The sequence below is a fragment of the Condylura cristata genome, unplaced genomic scaffold (genome assembly GCF_000260355.1).
Source record: "Condylura cristata isolate star-nosed mole 26May11 unplaced genomic scaffold, ConCri1.0 scaffold00009, whole genome shotgun sequence".
In the NCBI taxonomy this organism is placed as follows: Eukaryota; Metazoa; Chordata; class Mammalia; order Eulipotyphla; family Talpidae; genus Condylura; species Condylura cristata.
In genome coordinates this window covers 21635394-21649803 of record NW_004567110.1, presented here as the reverse complement: position 1 = coordinate 21649803, position 14410 = coordinate 21635394, and the positions used below count along the sequence as shown (strand labels likewise).

At 36.8% G+C, this 14410-nt stretch overlaps 1 protein-coding gene across 3 annotated transcripts in view; it reads right to left on the bottom strand.

Moving 5' to 3' along the window:
* ANGPT1 (angiopoietin 1) overlaps positions 1-10302 on the bottom strand; it is a 215714-nt gene extending 205412 nt beyond the window's left edge. For 2 of the 3 annotated variants that reach the window (XM_012722817.1, XM_012722818.1), the window contains exon 1: positions 5109-5684. In XM_012722817.1, the coding sequence (XP_012578271.1) occupies positions 5109-5405 (297 nt within the window). In that variant the 5' untranslated portion in view covers positions 5406-5684. Of the gene's footprint in view, positions 1-5108; positions 5749-10290 lie in introns of those variants that run through there. The other variant, XM_004679655.2, reaches the window with a different exon arrangement.
* Between the last annotated feature and the right edge of the window lie 4108 nt (positions 10303-14410).

Here is a 14410-nt window from a genome sequence, read left to right as displayed (position 1 = left end):
GAAGTAGTGTCAAATAATTCAGAGAGAAGTGTGGGGCAGATGATAAAGGACCAGAATAAAGAATCCAGATTTTATTGCTACATATTGGGAAACTGTAAGGGCTTTAGGAAAAGGAATGATGTATTTTTACTATTTTAAATGACATTATTAAACTGATAATTACATAAGACTTGAGTGCAATCTTAAAGAATGCCCAATGTGAAATGCTAACTCAGGGAGGGCTGCAATTACCTATAGAAAATGGTCTACTGCCATGGAGACGTGTCAATGAAGACAGTTTAGAGAGAGGCTTGCTCCTTCCTACAGAGAAATTCAAAAAAGTTATTAAGCCACAAATACCTGGGAAGGTATTTATGTCTTCTTGGATCTTTTGTTTTTAACATATAAGCAAAATACAAAACTATTCATTAAAAAGTTAATAGAAAAATATTAACTAAAGGGCTGCTGCCTGGGTTGAAAATCAGGGGTTGCTCAAGTGAAGTTGGTAGATATACTTCTACAACTATATTTAAAAGACAATAATTATTCCTATTAAACTTTTTGGTGACTATCATTATTTCTTCTATTTCTGACCCATAAATCACACATGCATATTCTGTTCAAGTTTAGTGATGAACTTTTAAAGCACATTTACCATCTGTCAGTTCATTTTACACACCTAAGAAGTCCCTCTACATTTGCAAAATGAGGATCCTCTCTACTTAGTATTACAATCATCAACCACCAAACCAATGCATAGATGGGAAATCAAATCTATTTACATAAATGCAGATATTATATATAAATGTATGTCTTTATTGTATGCAACAAGAGGTTACCTACTGGTCTAGAAGTACAAAATTCTTTTATTTCCCAAAGGAACATCTAGACGACCTTTAAATAACTAAGCACCAAGGATTTAAGCAAATCATAGCATCCAAAAGCAGTTACAAGTTCCTTCAACTTGTATGATTCCATACCCACTACACAATTAAAAACTTAATGTTTCTTATTTTTATGTTATGAGGATAACAGACAATGGCCAAATATACAATCTTTGAAGATGTAAAAATGCATAAAGAGACCCAACAACTCAGTCTAAGCAGAAAAACAATCCTCCAAACAAGTAATGGAAATAACAGCCAGGTGACATGGAAGTGCTGAGCTGCCATGATGCTGGCAACATACAACAGTGACACTGGGGAACTCACTCTGGGTGGGAAGTTGAGTCCGGGGAAGTTTCCTGCAGAGACTGACAACAAAGCTGATGCTTAATGACCAAGTTAGGGATAAAATGAAGTGATCATTGCCATTTCAGTGATACTCGATCACTAGCTAAATATAATATTAATAACTTACAACTACCTACTCTGGACCTGATATCATTTTAATTAATATTAGGGCAAAAATATAGGATGCAGATCATGCCTAAAAGGGAACTTACAACCTGTTTTCGGAAAGTAACATGTTATATATACAAAACAGAATGTTAACAGCATAATAGCACAAGGTAAAGTGCAGATTACAACACACAGTGATTACATTCATTTGTTCATTCAACAAGTATTGTCTTTCTGGTATGAATCATATGCTGCTTTAGGCCCTAGGGAAATGAGTGTAGACAAACACATAAGGTCAGTGTCTTCATGGAGGTCATATTCTGATGAATAGTAATATGGGCACTAGAATGTATTAAATACGGGTTTTGAAAATATCATCATCATCACCATTAGTAATGCGCCAAATACTAATTCTCTGAAGCAAACAAAATAATACATATATTTGTTAGCCAAAAATGCTGTCAATAGAATTATTTAGCCAAACATTATAGTGATCGCTTTTCATTATCAAAATATTCTGGGTGGCAATTGATGACTACATTTTCACAAATCAACAAGTCATAAATTGTTGCTAGTGTGAAATACTTTGAGTAGATTTTTGCTCTTTTTTTATAAGACATGGTTTGACCCAATTTACTTGTACTTTCCACTAAAAAAAAAAAAAAAAGACATCTAACAAAGGCAAAACAGACTTTCTAAAGAGCCTCCCATATTCCTGAACATCATGTTTCAAATCTAAATATATATTTAAAAATGTATATTTGTGAACTTTTATGATATGGGTAAAAGAAAACAACAGTTCAAATAGCATAGGGTATGGAAAGATACTAATGAAATCATCTGTCTATCTATCAAAAAGTAGGAAAGAATCATAAGAAAGCAGCAAAGACCTAAAGGTCATTTGTATTTATTGCTAATAGCCCACAATCCAGTCACTCTTAGGCACTGGGTATGCTCTGCTAATAATTCTGAGAAGAACTCTATGATAGAAGAAAGGCAAACCGAGACATACAACTCTGGTATTTCATATAGCAAAATCTTGATTTTTGAGTACATTATTTATAGTGTACTTTCCCAGTGAATAAGTAATGATAATGTCATAACACCTCATATTGGTGGTTAAGTACAAAGTTACAGAAAGTTGATTTTTTAAATTAAATCCTTGACACCAAGAGATCTGTGATATAACAAATAATTCCAGCAATCACAGTAACTAACACATCTTTTGCCACCTTGTATACCTTCATTCTCATCTTGTTCCACTGCAAGACCAGAAAAATTGAGTAATTTGAGAGTCTAAGTGTAATTCTTATGAAGTGGCTCTTAGTGACAACCAGTTGTCTTGTGAAAGATATGTAAAAGAATCCAGTGATACAAACTTCAAAAAGTGTAAAAGATTAACATAAATTAGCATTAGCTGCATCTTTGTTGATAACACACATTTATTTTACATCAGAAACTTTCCTGATAGTGATACCATGACTTACTATGCTTTGCTTAATTTTTTTCTTCTTGAATAACTGATGACTTAACTGCACTTATGACAGCCTGAGTTTCTGCAGTGCACTGTTTCTTCCTATGACAACTACATGGAATCAGAATAGAAGTTGTTCAAGTTGCAGTATTAAGCATACCAAATGGTTACAGTAAAAAGATTTCCAAATGAATTATCAAAATAAACACATGAAATCAGAACCTGAAGAAAACTTCTAATTAAAGGAAACTTACAAGAACCTTTAACAAGTTCTCTGCTGAATGCACTTATTTCGTCTCTTGATCCTCCCTCTTTTGTCATTTGCATTAACAATGACAAAAGATATGCAAATTTAAACAGACAATGGTCAAGCCAAACTGCTCAGACACCAACAGGCACATTTTCAGTATATATTCACTTTGATTCATGCTAGCAAGGATCTGTGTAACCAAAGAATATTTTTATAAATATGCTTGGCTATAATCTGAAAACTATGCCACAGTCATTGACCAAGAACAACGCAAACAAGAATAAAATTTATTTCACACAAAAAATTAACATATGAAATGTGTATGACTTCAGCTCAACAAAATCATGCATATTTTGTTACTGCTGCATAACTGCATAGCAACACACAATTGTGTCATTTTGATTGCATGTTTTGAACAAACAAAATATCACGTTTAGTAGAAAAGTTTATTGCAAAATATGTGGGATTTAATTTCCTGCCCCATACCCTTCAAGGAATCTAGAATTTATAATGACTGAATTCTCACACACAAAAGATATTATATGGAAAGTATACTGAGAATAGTAACAATCAAATTCATCTATACTACAGAAGAAAGTTTCCCAAAGAAAACACAAATATCCTGCTTATAACTGCTGGGATTACAGTACCTGAAATGTAGGCACAATTATCAAATAACTGCAAAATTGTTTGCTTTTTATTTTTCTTCCTATTTATTGACTTTTTTCACCTGTAGTCTATAATGTAAGATTAACTACAGTTCCAGGTTTGGAAACTCTAAAACAACTGAATTTCAGTTAACTTGTCAAATGAAATAACAGTGTGCTTAGTTCAGTCCCTAGTGGACAAAAGCAGAATCACTATTCCTCGGCTGGACTCAGCGGGCTCTGACAGGAGGGGTGACCACACAGGAACAAAAAGAAGCATTTGTCCTTCCCCTATCTTTTATCTTCTGAAAAGGTTTGCTCTGTTAACAGACTAACTAAAAGAAAGCTGAACAGGCCGAGTTCCTATCTATAGAGACCAAGTGAATTTTTAGCAAACACCCCTGGGGAGAAGTTTTTCACAAATGGAGACATCACACCCTTCCACTGACACAGTTGTATAGAAGCAGCTGCTACTTACCTGTTACCCAATTAAATAGAGAGCAGGAAACTGCATTCATATTTTAATAGGCACAAAAATAAAACCTTTTAAATTATTTACACGTAAGTACCCAAATCAGCTGCTCAATTTTGTTTTCTATAATTTGGGGTTAAATGCATGTTCAACATGAACGCTCATCTGGATACTTAAAACTTCCACTTGGTACTGTCTGTGACTACAATTTCATGTGAAATGAGGCACTTCAGCAAAAGAGCAGCCTCTATGTATGCCGTGCTCAGCTCAAATCTGCAGGTGCACATTCTGAGGGCTGCCGCTATTCCCCCCTTCGGAGTAGTCGAACAATTTCTTCCTGATGGGTGACATTAAAATCGACCTTCTTGATTTTTTTTTCACAAGCACAGAAATCAGTCCTCTACTATTTACTAGTCACTGAATTTGTTTCCTTTATACACTAAATACAATTTCTCCAAATATTACACTTTACATCTATTCGCACTTTATGCTAACTTTACTAAAAGTTGAAAAGTACGTTTTTGGTGATGATTTCTGGCCCTAGACACAAGTTTCCTGGTGTAAAATCTCCTTGATCCTATTTTAGTATTGTCATTATTATTTCTTTTGTCAACAATTTGCTGGAGACAGATTTGCTTTTGTTCTGAATTGGGCTTTGATAGTCAGAAAACTCAAGTTCAGTTTTAAGTAACAGAAAACCACAAATGTTACAAATGCACCATTCCTAGGCACGCAAATGGGACAGCACCATACCTAACAGGCTTGCCCTAAACTAAAAGCTTGGCTCCCCCTGAAGTCACAGGGAGAGATCTGTCTAGCATTTGCAAACACTGCCCCCCGGAGCAAAAGGTAAACACACAAATGCTCCCCTACGGAATTGTAAGTTAGCTGCAAGGCAAGAACAGAAAAGGCTCCATGCAATTAGAAACTGAAAGCAATCACTTACTTTTTGCAGCCACTGAGTATAATTTTCCATCACATGCTCCAGATGTTGAAGTTTCTGGGAAGAGAAATCCTGTTCCACGTGCGGAGCATCTCTCTGCAGAGCGTTTGTGTTGTACTGGTCTGTCGCGCTCTCACGACAGTTCCCGTCGTGTTCTGGAAGAATGAAAGTGTAGGCACACTGCCCATGTTGAATCCGGTTATATCTTCTCCCACCGTTTTCTGGACTTCGGCGCTGGTTGCTGCACCCTATGTGAGTCAGAATGGCAGCGAAGAAAGCAAAGGAAAGGAACACTGTCATTGTACTGCCAGCACTTTCTTTCTGAGCCTCTCTTAAAACTTGCTCCTTTTCGTCTGACCTTTAAACTAGTTCTTTATTTCAGGTAAAACTGCTTGTTTGTTTGACTTTTCCCCTCAAAGAATGTTTCTGAAGAAGATTCATAGAAAACTAGTCATTTCTTAGCTTCGCTCTAAAATGTTGTATTTTTTTTATTTCACTGTAATGATAGTTTCCTTAGTTAAAACTTGAGATATTTATTGCATAGTAGCTGAGATTTATTGTTTCCTCTCTGTGTAACCGGTCGGCGTTGAGCCTGCCTGAGTCAGCTGCGTGCACATATTCTAGCCCCTTTCCTCTACCCTATCTGCAGCAGATCTGCTATTTTCTCCCAGACCTCAGTGAGTTTTATTAAGGTTGCACATCCAAGCCAAGCTGGAAGCAGGCAGCCTTTCACAAGATGACTTGACAGGAATGCATGAGTGTGCCCCTATGCTAAGGATTGCTGATGGCTTGAAGCAGCGGATCGTCTTACAAATTGGCTAGATGCGCATGACCTCGATCATGTATGGCCGCCCGCCCCTTCCGCAGACAATTGCCTCCAGCCGTTAGCAGATTCACAGCAAATCAATAAATACAGCAGTCCACCTTAATACACTTTTTGGTGTACTTGCTGACCTACTAAAATCTAGCAAACTAGCAGGATGTTTTTAAAGTTACGATTTAATGGGGGAATCTGACTAAAAATTGGCATAGTGTCCTGTGTAATCTATCTGATAGTGAGTGACAATCTATAATTATTAATCTTTGAAAAATTAATCTTGACTCTGGGGGAAAAGATATTAAAGGTGATATTTTCTGAGAGAATATTCTTTCACTGTGTTCACCTAAACATTTAGAAGGTAAAGGAAAATATCAGAGAAGATCAATTATTAAGGTCATTTCAGACTCTGCCAGTGAGAGGAACACAGACTATAAATGAAGTAGGGGAACCCAAGTACATTCAGGTACTGGATTTGAATGAGACAGGTTCCCTGATTAGAATGCAGCCCTGTGAGTTCTGTGTGTCAAAGTAAGCAACTTACTTACAAAAAACAGTGAAGTTATGATATAAGACAGTGACCTGAGAATTAATAATCCCTGTGAGAATCAGTAATTCCTGTGGTGCATACGAGTAATTTATTTCACAATGACCTCCTTGGTGTTGCTGTGGCAATCTTTCATAGAGTATGGCAGCTACATGTAAGTCTTCCTGTGACTGCACAGAAAAACTCTCTGAGAACAAATATGTATCAGAAGTGTCTGCAAAGACTAACTAGAGAAACACTGTGCTCTTGTTAAGAAACAAAAGTTATCAGAATATGATATTCCAGATGTAAGGCATAATATAGTAATAAAAGGATCAGTGAATCAAAAAGCACAGGTGGCAATTACAGAACTGAGGATACATGCAGAGATCTTTTTACTAAGAGGGTGCAGAAAACCTGAATTATGAGTAGGGGCTTTTATCAGAAACTGGGAGGGATTTCAGGGAATGGCACTTTCCACTGCAGTCATGGTGTCAACACAGTAGCAACAGATGTCTCTCATGTCCTGCAACAGGGGGTAGGACAGTGGGCGAAGGACAGTGGAGGTTAAAATTGGCCTGTAGGAAGAACTTAGAAGACATGACAAAACAAATTCCAGAAAAAAATGGTATTTACTTGAGGGGGTGGGGATTGTGCCAAGACTCATCAGTCCTTTCCATACCACAGAGCAAATGTGTAATCTGACAGCTGTGGAAAGAAGTAAAATGAAATAGCAAAGAAAATTCTGCACCTTCTAGACCGCCTCCTCCTGAGGCTGCAGCCCTGTTTGCTGCTCTGCCGCTCTGGTGCAATAACAACAATGGCTTTCAAGAACATACTGTTTTCCAGGTTGGTGTTAAAAACTCCTTGCACATAGTATCGCCTGATCTCCCCAGCAAACTTAAGACATGAATTATGTCTAATCCTATTTTGCCAATGGGAAAACTGAGTCACAGGAAGGCTCACAGCTCACAGAGCTAGCAGGTGCTTATGAAAATATGTCAGCTGTGACAAAAGGGCTCTGAGCTGCTGCTTCCAACCTACAAGGCTTCCAAAAGTACTCGAGCTACCTGATTCACAGGTGATGAGTAGGAGCCAGTTTAAAACTCCAAAGTGACTTAGACCTTTTTTTCTGTACCTTTCAAACCAAAATAACAGCTATAGCATGCCATAGAATTTTTGAGGTCCACAAGGATGAATTGGACAGGCAAAGCACAGATTGTCTGGGAAGATTTTCCAACATTTCTAGCTTTGAAAAGTATCCCTGGAAAGAAGAGGGCCCAAAACCAACACCTATAAGTGCTTCATTATTAAGTAAATACAGCTGAAAACCAGCAGAAGGCAAACGGGTGAGTAGCAAGGTCTCTAGTAAAGTGTTCCCATGTTTTTAACTAGTGTAGTGTCAAAAATGTGTGTGTGTCTATGTGTTTATCATGTAAACTTTCTTTTTTGAATAAATTAAAAGAATGCACGGTTGCTTGAGGTACAATTAGACAGGGAAGCTTGGAAAGCAAGTAAAAAGGGGAGCTAGTTAGATAAAGAAAGAAAGAAGAGAGACTTTTTTTTTTTTTTTTTTCAGGAAAACAGAGAAAGAAAGAAACAACACTAAAAGCCACATCAGACGAAGTACTGGTGCCCATCTGGAAAAAAAAAGTCTCAAGATCAATTTTAATTAAGTGGAAAACAAAGAGATGTGCAAAATCTACTCATGTGTTCTGATCTCTTACTAAGGACAAATCGGGTACATTTGTGGATCCCAATGATATACTAGAGTCATCTGCTTCAGGGACTTGAATCTAACCACAGCAAAGTGTTGTTTTAGTAGTGCTGATTAATCTGAAAGGGTACAGAGTTAAGGAAACTTTAGAATTTAAAAGAACAAGCCATATTTAAAAGAAAATGTATCAATGTATCATACTTCAAAAAAAAAGGTTCTAAAGAAATAAATTTTCTACTAAATAAATACAGAAGTAACTTGATCTTGAATGTATCATGCTTTGTATTTTTTTGCATTATGAGGTCTGGAATTAGGAGATGTACACTTTAAGATTTTGGTCTCACACCCACATTAGTCCTAGTAAATAGCCCTAGTAAGATGTTAGGGTTATGCTGACATTTCCAGTAGGATAGAGAACATGATTTATAGGGCAACCTGATGGCCTTAAATCTATTGTAAGGACCAGTATTTCTTCTTATTTTTAATATCTCCAGGCCCAGTAAATAGTCCACTGTGGCATATTTCATTAACTTTCTCTTCATATCTCCTTACTTTGTGTACAGCTTTCTATTCATTTATTTGGCCAATCTCTTCTTCTAGCTGTGTGCTTGAAAAATGATCTTCTCTCTCTTTCATCATTGATTCTCTGGCACTTAACTGTTGGTGGAATTAAAGAATAATGAATAAGTGAATGAACTAATTAATTACTTAGTGTCTAACTACGATGTGACTAGTCTCATATGCTGCATTTGAGTTTACTTAGCATAGGGAGGAAGACAAACTTTATGTAGTGAATGAATTAGACACAAGAACATGGTACAAAAATTCACGTTTTTTAACATGTAGTAAATACATTTCCTTGGTTAATGTTTATATGACCCCTATAATTCTGCATTATTATTCCCATTTTATGGATGAGAAAATCAGGGGATGTAGAGGTTAACTGCCCAAACTCCATTTAATTCTCCAGTACTACCCAGCCTTAGCAAACAGAAACTATTTGTTAAGTTGAGGGAATAGGAACAACACAGCATCTATAACAATACAGCATCTGTAAGATGGGTGTCCTCTTTCTACTCCCATGCAGGGCCTTTATGGATTTACTTTATAATCTTTCAAAACAGAGCTAATATTAAATGGTTTTCTCATCTAGTAACCAAAATCCAATCTGATAGTTCAGATTACACTTTGGTTCTATTCTGAATGGTTAGTCCTAGGCCATATCACCTTGTTATAAATCTTATCACCTTGTTATACAGACTATCATGCATGCTCTAAAATACAATTATACAATATGAAAGATTACATTTCTCAAAAGCATGGGCTGGCTACTACTGGATGGGTAACTATGACCTATTTGTTATCTACAAATCACAACAGAGAATTCCTTGACTATCTCTGGAGTATATAGCCCGCATCACAAGGCAGGTCCAGAGCCACCTACGCCACTGCTGATCTGATTACAAGACTATCTCCATGGTGGTCTCTGGAAAACTGCCCATGTTGACGCAAATGTCTCTTGATGTATGGTCACGATGTACTCTTTTCTGTTCCTTGTAAAACTTTGCCCCCTAATCCTATGCCACCCTCCTGATCTTCATTCCTCTTTATACCATTATTGCATGATCAGCTTTTACTATCCTGGGTGCTTTCAGTAAGTGACATAGAACTTCTCTAGTAGCAGTTTTGCTTTGAAAACCTGCACAACTGCTGTGTCCCTTATCATGCCCCCCCCAACCCCCAAAGTGGCAAAGAGTTCCTGTCGAAAGCATATCAGGCACTCCTCTGGTAATCGTAAGACTGTGTATTTAGGAGGAAAAGAGATGGGAAAGTATTCTCCTTTCTTGTGTACTGAACACAATGTCATTCAGCACTGAGATCAATAAAATCTTAGGATATATTCCACACTCCTAAGGAAAAATGTTCTATGGCTCTGATTCTTACAGATCAGATTATCAGTAGGGATATGGCAGTGGCAGGTGGTTAAAAGGAAGGCCCTTGGCTGTGATCCCTTAAGGCAGTGCCAAGCCCCCTTCACTCAACTATGTAGGCAGAAAAGGTTCCACAACAGACACAAACACTATAGGGAGCTGAACGTGAAAAACAAGAAGATGGAAGTTATCACCTGCTGCCTGACAGCACCTCCGAGTACATGTGAACTGTCCACTGGGAATTCCCAGACTAACTGGCATTACTTTGCAAAGAGCTGGGAATATTGCAGTGGGTAGATGCAAGGAAGGGAGGCCTTTTTGCAGGTGAGAAATATATGCTCTGTGTTTTGATGCGATAAATTACTGATATTAACATTTTTTACTATCTCTACTTTTTTTTTTTTAAGATTGATTTACTTATGCATACAGAACTGGGGTACAAGCCAGAGGTGCAGGGTCGGTGAGAGGATCCAGAGATAGAGTTGAGAGCAGAGCAGGGAGATCGATGAAGTACCCTACTGAGGTGAGCAGCGGGCAGGTCAGAAGAGGTCTGCTGCACCATGTGGGCCACCTCCACAGTGGGGGATCAAACTTGCACTGAAGCAGCTGTGGCTTGCTTGCAGTACTGAGTCCTTACCAACCGTGCCACCAGGGAGGGCCTCTCTCTGCTTTTAATTGTAGCTACACAAGTTGGAAGTTAGTGAGAAAGAATTGCTTTGTTCTAAGAAAGGACAGAATGAAGTAAAGAATACATGGAAAAAATACAGAAATCAGGGCTTAGAACTAGAGAAGTTTAAAGAGAAAGGAAACTAGAGGCTATGTGACTGTAAAAATCTTGCGAAGATATATCAAGTATGGAGGTTTGGAGTGAAATGGTGTTTCCTTCTAGGTAAATTCTCTCTTAGTTCTTCTGCTAAAATAAATGCTTTGGGGCAAGTGACTTCTTTAGGGTGAATGGGAAGAGTTGTTAGTCCTTGTTCCATTCATAGGAATGACTAACATCTGGGTTACTCAGACTATAAATGGGAATACAGTTAAAGTCAGTAATTTCATGTTGGTCTTTAAAACTGGATTAGAATTTCTTTAGAGCTGGGACTGTGTCTGCATTATAGGGAACTCTATCCACATTTCCTGTCACAAAGGATGCAACTGAAAAATATTGTGATTCAGTTGACCATCTGGCTGATCCATCAATTCTCTCATGAGATCTAAAGACATAGAAGTTATTACCTCTCTCCCTCTTTGGAGATGTTTATGTGCTAATTTTTCCTAGTCTCCAAAATGGACTTTCTGGAGAGTTACTTAAGAGACCTGGCATCCACTGGCTCCAAAGCACATCCCAGGAGTGATATTAAAATAGTACTTAACACTTCCTGTCACCTATGGTCATTGTTATGGTTGAAGAACCATTCAAGAACATCTCTGAAATACTTTCTAGTGTAAGATTACTTGTTAAAAACCCAAAAAAGTGTCCAGGTAAGAATATTAAGGACAGTTGAAACAGTACCAAGTAGAAACAGAGATGCCAACATTTACCTATATGAGAATAGAGAAAGATTTTTATTGGGGACTCAGTGAAATGAGATTTTATTAGAGGGAAAAGCATAGAAACTATTTTGCCTTTACTGTCCCCTTATTTCTTCTTCTCTCTTCAGAGTGTTTATTATTAAATAAGGAAAAAAGTTTCGTCTCAACATCCCCAACTTCAGACAGAACATGTATTTTACATGTTTTCAGAACAACTTGTATTTAAAAGGATTGATTTGAATACCATTAGATGAATCATGCTACCAAGTGGGATTTGGATAGTAACTAATCCTTGTAGCCAAAGCTGATAAATACTCTCCACTGAGCAGTAATTAAAAAATATAAAACTTTTTGTAATTTTTGTTTCTTTCAAGAGTTATCACAAACTTGGCTCTTCAGTGGAAAAAAAAAGATCACCCAAAAATATTACAAATGCAGATATAAAATATTATGTAAACAAGGTCCTGAATTTTTCTAAAATTGTCCATTCTTCTTCTTTTAGTCTTACAGTCATACTTTCTGTTAATCTATCTCTCTCTTTTTTTTGCTGCCAGATGGATGAATTGTTCCATCATGGTTAAATAGGAGACAGATTGCTTTATTTCTGATTTTGTTTATTTCTTGTTTGCTACTACATGTTGGATTTCACTGAACAAGACAATTATTCTTAGCTCAGTTTGCTTATTGTGAATGATAATATAGTGCTATTTTTGAAAAAAAAAAGGATGTAAAAATTAGATAATGGATAGAAAATAATGAGCAATGTACAATGCACATAAAATGTTCTCACTGACAGTCACTAGTTTCTAAATGTGAATTCTCATTCTGGTACTCAAAAATACTCCTGTTTTAAAATTTTTAAATTGAATTTTAGGACTATGTTTACCTATTTCTATTTCCTATCACTTTTTCTCTTGTTTAAAATAACTCTGGAACCTCTGAAAATTCAGAATATTTAAGTAACAAATTTTAATATGTGTAGGTGACCCAATTCACAGTGACAGCTCCCATAAACAGCTCTATTTTGCTACAGCACATCCACCTCAGTGTTTGACTTCACTACTGCAACAGCAGTATCTGACATATTATAGGTGTTCAATAAATATCTGTTAAATGAATGTCAGAAGTTGGAAACAATTTAGCAAAAAAACACTATTCTGGGACTGGGAACACCAAGAATCTAGTAGGGCATACCAACATACAAACCAGTAACATGAATAGTGGGGTAAGCTTCTACTCTCGGGAAACCACAGGGGTATTGTGGATGCCATTTATGGCATTGAAGCCATGACTTGTATCCAACTCATTTCCAGCCAATACAACTAGATGACCTAATTTTTAAGAGCTTCATTTATGAATAGACTTGTGGCATATATCACCCCATTCTGCTTCCTGGGATGGGGAGATAAAGGAGCAAGTGTTTGCCTCTGATAGGATGAAAAAGAACTGAAACATTCTACTATTATCTTCTAAGAAATATGCAGCTTGGCATAACTTGCACATAAGCAAAGGAAACATTATTTTACTATTTCTTTTCTACAAAGCTAATTTCATTCCTCTTCAGGCTCTAATTGGATTAGGAATTCGGTGATTAAGTTAGAAAATAAATTCCAGTGATATATAAAACATGTGAAAATATTATGCTGTTAATCAGGCTTTTAGTTCATAAATTGACTGGCAGAGACTGGCCCTTTGAATATAGTCTTAAATGAAGCAAAAATTGAAAACGTACTCTTCCTATTTCACTGAATATGTGCCTTGCATGTTCCTTTTTATCATTCTCTAAAAGTAATAAAAATATTTAAAGGGGAAACCTGTGTTCTAAAAAGGTTTTGACAAAATACAGCCATAAACTGAAAAAAAATTTTAAATTGTCATAGCTATGTTATCTCTATAGTAAAATGTTCCTTCTACTTGTAATAGAAGATAGATCCTGTTTAGCTAGGGGGGGAACCAAACAGCCTGTAAATTATGCAAAATGTTTCTCAATTCATCTCACATTGACCTCCACTGCATTCACCAAAACTGTATGTCTGTTCCTTGGACTACTGCTTACCTAATAGCTCCATTACTCAAGTTTTAGGCTTTCTACACAACTTAGATTTACTGTAAACAATAGTTCCTGAAAACCCAAGGAAAACTTCCTTTTTTCCTAATGGCTATCAAAATAAATACAGAATATTAAAGTATTTGTCCATGTGGCACCCATCAGAAGATTAGTGTCCCCTGTGGAATGCGCTTTGGGAAACGCAGCTTAGTGCTATCAAGAATAGTCTCATCCTCTCTCTCAAAATGAATGAAACAGTACCTCATCTCAATATATCTCTGTAAAGGACATTGTAACTGCACACCCTGAAGAACAGTCTGTGCCACGTACAGAATGATTGGGGGATGTTCCCATTCTGTAGTCAAACCTGAAAAACAACAGAAAAAAACTTTTGAAAACAAAGGCTTCTGCATTTATGCTGCCCGGGGTGTGTGAAGAACTTTCCTGGGATCAACCAGGAAGTCACAGAGAGCAGTAACAGTAGACCTATTTGTAATGCTGTCCACCGACAGAAATGCCCAACTGAAAGTTTGAAATTAAAACTAATGATTGACCAGGAGCTTCAACTGCTCTTCTCTTGATTCTGGCAGTGGAAAGAATAGAGAAGGTATTTAGTATGTGAAGAGTAAATCTTCACTCCATTGTAGTCTTTCATTTCAAAGAGTGCTGGGGAAATGGTAAACAAATTTATTTTCAGAGGTTGTATTCCTCTCGGAAAATTTACATTCCTTCCTGACATC